This window comes from Sciurus carolinensis, chromosome 12 (assembly GCF_902686445.1).
Source record: "Sciurus carolinensis chromosome 12, mSciCar1.2, whole genome shotgun sequence".
NCBI lineage: Eukaryota > Metazoa > Chordata > Mammalia > Rodentia > Sciuridae > Sciurus > Sciurus carolinensis.
Window position 1 is genome coordinate 110,538,519 of NC_062224.1, and position 12,133 is coordinate 110,550,651.

A 12,133-nucleotide genomic window follows, 5' to 3' on the forward strand; every position below is an offset into this window, starting at 1 on the left:
TGAATAACTGTTTACTTTAACTTCTCCATCTTTACCTTCCCCCACTCTGTGAAAATTCCATTTGTTCTTCATAGCCCAGTTCAAATGCTCTCACCAAGAAATCTTTCATGATCTTTCTTGCATCCAGCAAGAAATCATGTCTAAAAATGTGTTCACACTTGATTTTGTATTTCTCTTAAAGAATATTTTATATTTAGCCTTATGGTTAATTATTCCATAATAAAATCATAGTTCTGGCACTGAGCACATACTAAATGAAGACATGTAGCTGGGCCACTTTATATAATAACTCTTTCTATTAAGCTTATTAAATATTTTGTTTACTCTATACCTGAATCATGTAAAACTTCAAAATAAACATACAAATTGACCATCTGTAGGCAGTTAAGTTTTGTGTGACCTCCTCTGTATTGGTCTGTGTAATGTTCCAAATCTGTTAGGTGCCAACACTTAGAAACTGTTAAATTTTGAGTAGGTATGTATAGCTCAGTAGCAAGTGCAATGCCTTGGTTTCAGTCCCCAGCTTTTAAAAAACAAAAACCTGATAAAGAATCTCAGATTTCAGATGTCCCTGGGAAACTATAGGGCCAACCTCACATCTTTACATAAGAACAACTAGTTAAAAGAAGCTGAGTGATAACCATACATTTAGAGGAGAGACACGATCTCTGGTCAGCAAAGTCCATGTGACACTCTGTGGTCTCTTCAATACTGATCTAATGACAGTTGCCCTTTTTTTCTGGCTTCCTTGATTTCCTTTGTTACCTTTCTTTTCCCTATGGTAATTTATTTTGCAAACACATCTTTGAAAGAATATGCCCATTCCTTTAAAACGGAAGTTAGGTGAATAAGTTATTTGAAAGGCTGTATTATGCTTAACTTCACTGCACATAGATGCTGAAGCTGACTCCTTTATTAATTTAATATTGGGCAAAATATTGAATAACATTATAGCTAAAGAATATTTTTGTTTTTATTTGTTCTATAGATGCTCCTTCTCCTACTTGGGAACAGCTAGAAAATGGACTGGTTGCTGTGCGTACAGTTGTGCATGGGCTGGTTGATTATATCCAGAACCATAGCAAAAAAGGAGCAGATCAACAGCAGGTAAGGGTGTAGTTTGAAATTTAAAATTAAGTCACTGCACGTATACCTTGAAACTACATGTAAGCTACCGTGGCTAAATCTGCAGATATGAAGGCAAGAAGATGAAATGAATATGTTATGACTCTTGACAATAGAAACTGTAAATTAGCAGCCAGTTTACTGGTTTAGCCTAGTAATTTTATCCAACATCATTAAACCAGTCCTTACTGATCTAATGTTTGCATTGGTTCACATTTCACATTGAGTATAGCAACATTTGATGAAGAAAGCATATTCTGTGCTAAAGCTTATTCTATTTGATTATTCTCCGTACTTTGTACTACATTTCAATTTCACAGTAGGTATTAATGCTGTATTAAGTACTCCTATACTGCTTATATAGCTGTAGGTGGTTTTTCTGTATTAGTATATATGTGGTGAAACTCTGTGAATTTAATACTCTTATTAATTTATCTGACTTAGGCAAATATTAACAACATATTATTCGATATACCTTTTTTCCCCCTGGAAAGGCAAAAAGTGTAAAAAGTAGCCTGCTAAATAGAATAATCTGGACATGATTTTCCCAGTCTAAACACAGATAAAGAGCTTTATTTTATGACTTAGACATAAAAGAAAGGAAAAGAAAAAAAAAAAAAACTATTTTAATAGCTCCTGTTCCATTGGCTATCACTAAGAATATGGCAAAACAATGAGACAAGCTTTTAAGATCTGCTATAAGTGATAAAATATGTTGTTTGTTTGGTTCACTTCAGTGTTATGTTTCATATTCCATTAACTTCCAAGTCCATCCTCATGCCTATCCTTAAGTTGTAAATAATAAGCTTAATTTGTGCTTTTGGAGAATATTAAGTCCTTGGTATATTCTTCTGCAGGTCAAGAATTGGTTATAGGCTATTCTTTAGTTATAGGACCTGTTGTACATTTTGTGGTGTTTTATAGGAAATGTATAGCTATTCTGAACATTGCACAAAACAAATATTAGAAGAGAATTTATACAGTCATAAGTCTTAAATTCCAGTGGTTTGTTTTTCCTTTATGAAACTTGGAAGAAAGATCATAAAGTTGCCCTGGGATTTATTCAAGAATTTATATGATGCTACATGTTTGAGAATTAATATCAACATGTCAGAAAAATCAGGACTTATTTTTAACTCTCTGAGACTTGAAGAGAAATAACTTTTGAGCACTTTTGCTCTGGATAGTTTAGGTGAACATGGGAATTAGTCTGAATAAGATCCTAAACAGGCAACATGGAATTTGCATTTATTTTGGTTTTGTGATTTTTGTTTTATGCCTAATGTTTTGATTCTGATCTTAGCCTCCACAGCATAGCAAATATAAAACATACATGTGTCGAGATATGAAGCAAAGAGGAGGATGCCCTCGTGGCGCCAGCTGTACATTTGCACACTCACAAGAGGAACTGGAAAAGTAAGTGCAAAAGGCATGAGGCAGCCTTTGGAATGAGATATAAATAGAATAATTTGCTGACTGAGAAATAAAGCGGTTTCTTCAGTTTTTTTTACATTGTTTCCACAGAAAGGAAACTATTTTGTGGTTAGGTTTATCTCCAAATGAGTCATTTTTACTACAAAAAAATTAAAATGTTAGCAATTTTCATCAGTTGTAGCTGATTTTTTTCTAATTGTATAATGTGTTACTTGTGAAAAATTTTGCTGTTGGCTCAATTTCATAGTTTTTTGAAATTTCAAGGACCAAATATTTAGAGTTATATTAAAGTTTTTAGTACATAGAAGAAAGAAAAATAACCTGTTCACACCCTCCACCTTTCCCGGTACTAGTGATTGAACCCAGGGGTACTTTGCCACTGAGGAGTTACATTCCTATCCCTTTTAATTTTTTTATTTCGAGACAGGGTTTTGTCAAGTTGTTGAGGGTTGTTAAGTTGCCCAGGCTGGCCTTGAACTTGTGGATCTTCCTACTTCAACCTCCTGAGTCACTGGGATTATAAGTGTGAACCATCATCCTAGTCTTTTTTTTTTTTTTAATAAAGCCAGTATGTCACACTAAATTTAACAAAGATAAAACAATTAAAGAAAATTTTAGGGATTGGGAGTATAGCCCAAAGGTAGACACTTGCCTAGCGTACACAAGGTCCTGTTGGGTTCAGTCCCCAACACTGTAAAAACAACAAAAGAGGGAAAGAAAATGACAAAAATATTAATATTAAAAGTCACCCAAAATAGGACTGGGGTTGTGGCTCAGTGGTGGAGCACTTACTTGCCTAGCATGTGTGAGACACTGGGTTCTTTTCTCAGCATCACATATAAATAAAGGAATAAAATAAAGATCCTTTAACAACTAAAAATATTTTTTAAATCACCAAAAATAGAATTCAATCATTCATTAAAATAGATTACCATAAGTTAGAGAAGAAATAACGTGATTACCATAAGTTAGAGAAGAAATAACGTGATCATACCCAAAAACTCAGAAGGCATTTGAATAAAATCCAACGTCAATTATAGATCAAAATCCTTTAATAAAACAGTAGATATTTTGTATTATAGTATAGTAGCACTATCATAGATACTTTCTCAATAAGTTAATAAATTATTTCTTAAAAGCCACCATGGTAGCATGATGCTTTTTTTTTTTTTTTGGCTGTGCTGAAGATCGAACCCAGGGCCTTGTGTTTGCAAGGCAAGCACTCTACCGACTGAGCTATCTCCCCAGCCCAGCATGATGCTTTTAATTAGTACAGTAATTGATTTCATCTCATTTAAGTCAGTAAAAAGGTATTCTCCTAGAAAGTTAGTTAGCTTTCCGGGGTTTTCTTTTTTGTTGTTGTTATTGTACTGGTGATCAAATCCAGAGGCCCTCTACCACTGAGCATACCCCCAGCTCTTTTTATTTTATTTTGAAACAGGGGGCTGGGGAGATAGCTCAGCTGGTAGAGTGCTTGCCTCGCAAGTACAAGGCCCTGAGTTCGATCCCCAGTACCGCAAAAAAAAAAAAAAAAAAAAAAAAGGTATTTTGAAACAGGGTCTCACTAAATTACCCAGGCTTGCCTCAAACTTGGGTTCCTCCTGCCTCAGCCTCCTGAGTTGATGGGATTTATTGGCATGTGTCATTATACCTGACTTTCTGGAAGTAGTAGCTAATATATGTAAAGTTACAAAATGAATCACTCTCATGTAAGATAAAAAGGAAAACATAACCAGTTAAAAATTAAGATGAGGGACTGGGGTTTTGTAGCTCAGTGGTAGAACACTTACCTTGCATGTGCGAGGCATTGGGTTCAGTCCTCAGCACCACATAAAAATAAGTAAATAAAATAATGGTAGTGTGTCCATCTACAACTAAAAACAAATTTTAAAAAATTAAGATGAGTATTGGATGGTGTAGGTCAGTGGTAGAGTGCATACTTAGCATGTGCAAAGCTCTTGGCTGGATTCCCAGCAGCACAAGAGAAAAAAGTTGAAATTACAGGTCCCTTAAAAAATAAGTTCTATGAGATCCCAGTTAAAGTCTCAATGTGGTGATTATTAAAGGCCTAACAAAATCATTCACTTGAAAAGAATAAATATGTGCAAATAGCTAGGAAAATTCTGAAAAAAAAGTCTTCAATAAAAGCTAGATTAATAATTGTTTTGTAAGCTAAGGTGAATATAAAGACTGGTATGCATAGGAACAGATAGCTTAGTAAAATGCAATAGAGCATCTAGAAAGAGTTTTGAAAAACAGCATATGTTCTCAAGGCGACATTTTACATCAGTGACAGAAAAGATAATGGCTACCTATTTGAAAGATTCTTTCCTGTCTTTGTACAAAACAATGAGTTTTTTTTTTTTTATCAGTATCTGTATAGATGTGTCATATGAATAACACCATAGAGTACTGAGGTATTTTTGTTGTTAAATAATCTTGAAGGAAAGAATTTTTTGTAAATCCATAAAGAAAAGATTATTAAAAATTGATTACATAAAAATTAAAAACAGACATGGTGCCTACACCACAATTTTAAAAAGAAAGAACACACAGATCTGATATCACTGACACAAAATGAGCTGCTGCAAATCTTTAAGAGAGAAACCAGTATATTTATAAATCATGAATATAAATATCTTAGTCCTAACTTTTGTATTGCTATGACAAAATATCTGGGACTGGGTAACTTAAAGTGGTTTATTTGGCTGATGATTCTGGTGACTGGAGGTTCAAACAGCATGGAGCAGGCTTTTTTGAGGGCCTCCCCAGTTGTATCATAACACAGTAAGAAAGCAAAAACAACCACGTCCATGGAGTGGCTTTCCTTGATAACAACTAACTCTTCGGAAAGTTGATTCATTCCGCATGACCAGCATTAATTAATACCTTGCAAGGGCAGTGTCCCTGTGACCTAGTTACCTTCTACTTAAAGGTTTCATCACCACCCAACATTGCCACACTTGGGATGAAACTTCCAACACCTTTGGAGGGTACACTCAACCCATAACCAAACCATAATGAATTGATAATTCATAAAACGAATGGCCACTGCATGTGTAAACTATATTCAACCTCACTAACTATTGAAGAACTGCAAATTAAAAGCAGTTCAGTTTTTTAATTATTCTATTTATTGGTACTGGATACCAATCCCAGAGGCACTTTTAACTGAGGTGTATCCCTATCCCAACATACATACTCTTTGGCCTAGCAGTTCATATACATAATTATCAGTTTTATTACATTGTTTTAATAGCCCAAAACCCTAAAATTAACTGACATAAAGGAGTAGCCAAGATTAAGTGCAAAAAAAAAAATGACCAGTATATGACCCTGTTTCTGTAAATAATGTTACATATGTTTGAATATGAATACTGAACTTAGTGTATAGCTCAAAAAAATGTGTATGATGCTATCTCAAATTCTAAACAGTAGTTCCTCCTTCCTAGACACTAACCTGGGCAACTTAGTGAGATCCTATCTCGAAATTAAAAAAAAAATGAAAAGAACTGGATGTGTAGCTCAGTGGTAAAGTGCCTCTGGTTTTGATTCTAGTATATTCAAAGAAATTACCTGTGCCCCCCACCTTTTTTTAACCACAGCATCTGTTTAAATTTAAACCATTATCATGTATTGTTTCCATTAACCTACTTTTAAAATAATTTCAGTTTTATGTAGGCACAAATAATATCTCTGAAGCATTTCTGATAACAGTCAATATTTTCAGATATTTAAATGTTTCAGTGTAGTAAATGATTAATTACTCACAATGCACATTGGCTTTGTTTTTTGGTACTACCAATTCAGCTACCCCTTCAACCCTGTTTTATTCTTAATTTTTAACGTAGGCTCACTATATCTCAAGAATAAATTTGAGGAAAAGCTAAAGTAATATATTTCAAACTGTCTTCTCAAGATCTTTCTACCAGTAAGTTTTGAAAATAGAAATCTCAACAAATAGTAAAAATATTAATAACCTGATTTATAATGTTAAAATGCTAACATGTTCATTACAAGGAATTTTGTGCTATCATTGTGTTTTTGCTGCAAATACGTATACACATAGTTCTTGAGTTGACAGATTTGGTGTTTTCAAGAGAGAATTTCTAGGGGAAAAAAAATACAGACACACACACACACACACATTTTTGGTACTAGAGTTTGAACCCAGGGATTCAGTCTACCACTGAGAACGACATCTTCAACTCTTTTTATTTTTTATTTTTCTAAGTTGCCCAGGCTGGCCTGGAACTTACCTTTTCCTACTTCAGTCACCAATATAATAAAAAAGTTTCAAGTACATTTCGTTCTTGGATTTGCTTTGATATTTGGTTTTTGGTGTGTGCCTTTGCTTTTTATATAGATTTCGTAAGATGAACAAACGTCTGGTTCCCAGAAGACCTCTGAGTGCCTCTTTGGGTCAGCTGAATGAGGTGGGCCTGCCTTCTGCCGCCATCCTTCCAGAAGAAGGTGCAGTGGATCTGCCTAGCAGAAAACCCCCTGCTCTACCAAATGGAATTGTGTCAGCAGGAAATACAGTAACACAGCTGATTCCACGGGGAACAGATCCCAGCTATGATTCTAGTCTGAAACCAGGGAAGAATGATCATCTGAGCAGTAGTGCTCCAGGATCCCCTCCTGACCTGTATGTTATTTTCCTAAGTTTCTTCCTTTTAAATATAAAGTAGAAGAAGGAGGAAAAATTAACGTTTTAGTTGTATGTCATTATTTTCTAAGTTTCTTCCTTTTAAATATAAAGTAGAAGGAAAGATCGTTTACTCAAAGAAAACTTTTTCTTTATTCTAGTGGTTTTTAAGAAATAGCATAGGTGTGAAAATGATAAAATTTGCAAATTTTGTAGAGGAAATGATTTAGAATAAACCAGTTCATCAAATTATGGCCATCATTTTTACATTTAACATCTTTTTTTTTTTTAACAATTTATGTACATTAGAAATATCTTAGAGACCTAAACCTTAAATTGTATAATCTTATTCCCTTAGGCTAGAATCTGTCCCTAAGAGCATTTCTGCCTTACCTGTGAATCCACATCCTGTACCTCCAAGGGGGCCAACAGATCTGCCTCCGATGCCTGTCACCAAACCACTTCAGATGGTACCACGAGGTTCTCAGTTATATCCAGCACAACAAACAGATCTTTATTATCAGGATCCTCGAGGAGCTGCCCCACCATTTGAACCAGCATCTTATCAGCAGGGTAATGATATTTCATTTTTATCACTCACTTGTCTTAGGAATAAAGAGAACTAGCCAGGTAAGAGTGATCATTTACACAGTGGCCTCCTTAAAATAAATAAATGTGTTTTTACTTTGGAGAAAAAACAGATTTTTATGGTCAACTAAATAAACTACCTTACCAGCTAAGCACAGTTATATAATAAATGTGTTCATATACGTTCATATACTCATGGAAATAAATCACCCAAATAGACAATGGAAATTTATTAAGTAAGTCAGAATATGTTCTTTCTCCTGAACAAAGTTTTAAGATTAAAAAAAAAACAAAAACAGTGGATGTAAATTAAACATACAGTATATTTTTCTTTCTTTTAATTATCAGTATTTTTCTGGACCCTACAATATATATATGAAAAACTATATCATTGATGCCTTTTTAGTTTCTAGTATATAATCAATAATAGTGAAGAATGGAAAACTACTTAATATGTATGATTAGTATATGTATGCGTATGGTAGAAGGCCAAAAGGGACATCATTGAGAACTTGAATCAGAAAGACCCATGAAAAAATGCTTCAAATAGGGGTGTTGGGACTGGAAAGAAAGATTTACGAGTGGATTAGAAAGATAAGAGTTTAGAGTCAAATGAAAGTTAGAAAACTGTTAATCCTCTAGGCATGTTGGTGTGTGCCTGTAATCCCAGTAGCTTGGGAGTGTGAGACAGGAGGATCACAAGTTCAAGACCAGCCTCAGCACTTCAGTGAGGCCCTAAGCAACTTAGTGAGATTCTGTCTCAAAATAAAAAACAAAAAAGACTGGGGATGTAGCCCAAAGGTAAAACACCCCTGTGTTTAATCCCCAGTACCAAGTAAATAAAAAGAAAAATGGCAGTAAAGATGTCCTTTGTTTCCTTTTCTCAAGGCTTAAAAATTTTGAATCCAAAATGTCGTCTCCTTTACATTCAAATGAAAAATTCTTAATTGATATACTGTTAACACAAAAAAAAATGACAAAACTTGATTCATATCTTCCTTTTGACCATCAGTTATAGGAAAAATCTAGATATTTTTGTTGAATTGGCCAATGTGTAACTTTAAATATACTGTGTTATCAGTCAGGACCCGGTTGTAGATTACAGAAGTCATTCTAGCTATATTAAGCAGAAAGAGGTTTAGGGCAGGAGTTTAATGCTCACAAGATCCATGGAAATACTATAGAAGCAGGCTTTTAAGCTAGGTCTCCCAAGAATGATTCCCAGAACTAGATGCTGAGTGAAGCTATTACAATGAAGATACAGAAGTAGAGAACTTCTGTGATTGGGAAATTGAAAAACTACTGCTACAACTTTGCCTCAAACCTAGAACTAAGTAGTAGTTACTGGATGTGCACCAGCAAAATGGACTTTCAGTATGCCACCTCTCATTAATTCAGTTTCATATTCAAATCTACAGAAGTGGAATTTCAAGGATATCTGTAAAACGGAACTCTTTTGTTTCCCATTGTCTGCAAGCATCGCATTAAGATAACACCAGAAAGAGGGTCAAACAGTGAGAACCAGTCTACTATTGTAGATTATAAGTAGCTTAGTTTTTTTAATGACATGTAATTGTGTGGGTATCAGTACACATGCTGTGTGTGCTGGGAATCAAACCCAGGGCCTTAAACGTGCTAGGCAAGCACTGTACTCCACAGCCCTAAGGATAATTTTTGCTTGGCATTTCTCATAAAACTGACCTAACAATGTAAACAGGAGGGAAAACTTCTGAAGAAATGAGTGAATTACTAATGCTTCAATGTTTCGGTATTAAAATATGTATATATATATATGTGTGTATGTGTATGAAAATAGATTGGCTCATTGTTGCTTTTGGTTCCTCTTTTTTGTATTATACAGGTATGTACTATACTCCACCACCATGTGTGTCCCGCTTTGTCCGACCTCCACCATCTGCTCCTGAACCTGGTCCTCCCTACTTAGATCCTTATCCACCTTACCTCCAAGATCGTGTTGTGAACTCTCAGTATGGTGCACAGCCACAACAGTACCCACCTATGTACCCACCTCACTATGATGGCCGTCGAGTGTACCCTGCTCAGTCTTACACAAGAGAGGAGATTTTCCGAGAAAGCCCGATACCCATTGAGATTCCACCTGCTGCAGTACCATCCTATGTACCAGAGTCCAGAGAAAGATATCAACAAGTGGAGGGTTACTATCCAGTAACCCCTCATCCTACTCAAATCAGACCTTCATATCCCAGAGTATGCTATATTTTTTTCTTATTACATAGACTTAATTCGATTATTTCTGGCAATGATTCATTAATTTCTTTGCCATGGTGATAGAATTTGATGAATTATAATGTATAAGAAAATTTCTTTCCTTTTAAAAATTCTTTTCATAATTCAAGTAGGTTAGTACTTTTAAAAAAAGTATTAGTGGGAACTCTCCCAACTAATCATTCTGTTTGTAAGTTTAGATGGTTTTATTAATAATTAATAATTCCTGGCTGTGCTTGGTGACATATGCCTGTAATCCCAGCTGCTCAGGAACTGAGGCAGGAGAATTGAAAGTTTGAGGCCAGCTTAGGTAACTTAGTATGACCCTGTCTCAAGATAAAATTTAAAACAGGGCAGAAGATGTAGCTCAGTGGTAGAGTGCTTACCTAGTGTGAGCAAGGCCTTGGGTTGAATTCCTAGTACCATAAATAAATAGGTATTCTGATTCTATTAGGAAATTATGGTCTCTGGCCAAGAAAAACAAAGCTAAATTTAACTCTTTGGGAAACCTTCAGTGTTTTAGTGCATTTTCTTTTTCCTTAGTTTAAGTAAATATTTCCAAATCTTAATGATAATGTATTCAGGCTGCTTCTAATTTAAAATATATACTAAATGAATCGATGTGTTCTGAAATTCTTTGTCAATTTTAACTACTCTTTCCATTTTCAGGAACCTCCATATAGCCGGCTTCCTCCTCCTCCTCCTCCTCCCCAGCCCCTTCCTAGTCTAGATGAGCTACATCGCCGAAGAAAGGAAATAATGGCCCAGCTAGAGGAAAGAAAGGTTATCTCTCCACCTCCTTTTGCACCTTCACCAACATTGCCTCCCACATTCCATCAAGAGGAAGTAAGCACATAATTTTAGTCTTGTTTATCAAAGTTTTCATTATCAGTGTGTGTGTGTGTGTGTGTGTGTGTGTGTGTGTGTGTGTGTTTTAAATAATCTTTATATATTCCCAAGGTTATCTGCCTATTCCTAGGGTAATCAAGATATTTTGCTGTTTTCTTCTAAAGATTATTTTATTTTATACTAAGATATATAATCCATCTAGAATTGATTTTTATATAAACTGCATTGGGGTCAAGATCCATTTACAAGAGTCTGTAAGGATATCTCATTTATCCTGCATCATTTAATGAAATGAGCATCCTTTCCCCAGTGTCCTGCAGTTAACTTTGTCATAATGAGGTGACCATTGATATATTTCTGTTCTTTCGCCAATACCACATCCACCACCCCATTCCTTTAATGTAGTTTTATTGTTCTTCAAGAATCAGCATGTTGCCCAACTGCAGTGGTGCATGCCTGTAATCCCAGTGACCTAGGAGGCTGAGGCACGAAGATCCCAAGTTCCAGGCTAGCCCCAGCAACTTAGTGAGACCCTGTGTAAAAACAAAAAATCCCAAAAGGGCTGGGGGTATAATTCAGTGATAAAGCATTCCCAGGTTCAATTCTCAGGACTGGGGGGGGGGGGTTTAGGGTTGGGGGAATCAGCATAATTTCACAAAAATATTTACTTCATTTTTGATTAGGATACATTGAATCTCTGAATCTGTGCTGGAATATGTGGAAGCTAGTCCAGGGACCGGGGGTATATCTCCGTGGTAGAGTTCTTGCCTACCACATAAGGCCCTGGGTTCAATCAGAAAAAGGGGATTAGTTCAAATTAAGATGTACTATAGCTGGGGAGATAGCTCAGTCGGTAGAGTGCTTGCCTTGCAAGCACAAGGCCCTGGGTTCGATCCCCAGCACCGAAAAAAAAAAAAAAAAAGAGGTAACATGGAGTCAAGCACTATAAGCTTGACTTAAAAGATGCACTATAAGCATGAACTGGACACTGAATCTGAAGATTTAGTACCAAAAAAAGTAAAATGTTTTATTTTTTAACATCTTGGATACATTGGGTTAAGTGAAATGCTTTTTTTTCTGGTACTGAGGATTGAACCAGGGGCACTTAACCACTGAGGCACATCCCCAGCCCTGTTTTGTATTTTATTTAGAAACAGGATCTCACTGAGTTTCTTAGGGCCTCATTAAGTTGCTGAGGCTAGTTTCGAACTCTAGATCCTTTTGCCTCAGCCTCCAAGCCAC

General features: G+C 35.6%; 1 protein-coding gene across 3 annotated transcripts in view; it reads left to right on the forward strand.

Annotated features, from left to right (window-relative positions):
- The window catches only part of Rc3h1 (ring finger and CCCH-type domains 1), an 81,029-nt gene that overhangs the window by 50,089 nt on the left and 18,807 nt on the right, over nucleotides 1-12,133 (forward strand). For all 3 annotated transcript variants that reach the window (XM_047520314.1, XM_047520315.1, XM_047520313.1), the window contains exons 8-13: nucleotides 989-1,107; nucleotides 2,429-2,541; nucleotides 6,926-7,207; nucleotides 7,566-7,780; nucleotides 9,657-10,024; nucleotides 10,712-10,888. In XM_047520314.1, coding sequence (XP_047376270.1) covers nucleotides 989-1,107; nucleotides 2,429-2,541; nucleotides 6,926-7,207; nucleotides 7,566-7,780; nucleotides 9,657-10,024; nucleotides 10,712-10,888 — 1,274 coding nt within the window. The remainder of the gene's footprint in view (nucleotides 1-988; nucleotides 1,108-2,428; nucleotides 2,542-6,925; nucleotides 7,208-7,565; nucleotides 7,781-9,656; nucleotides 10,025-10,711; nucleotides 10,889-12,133) is intronic.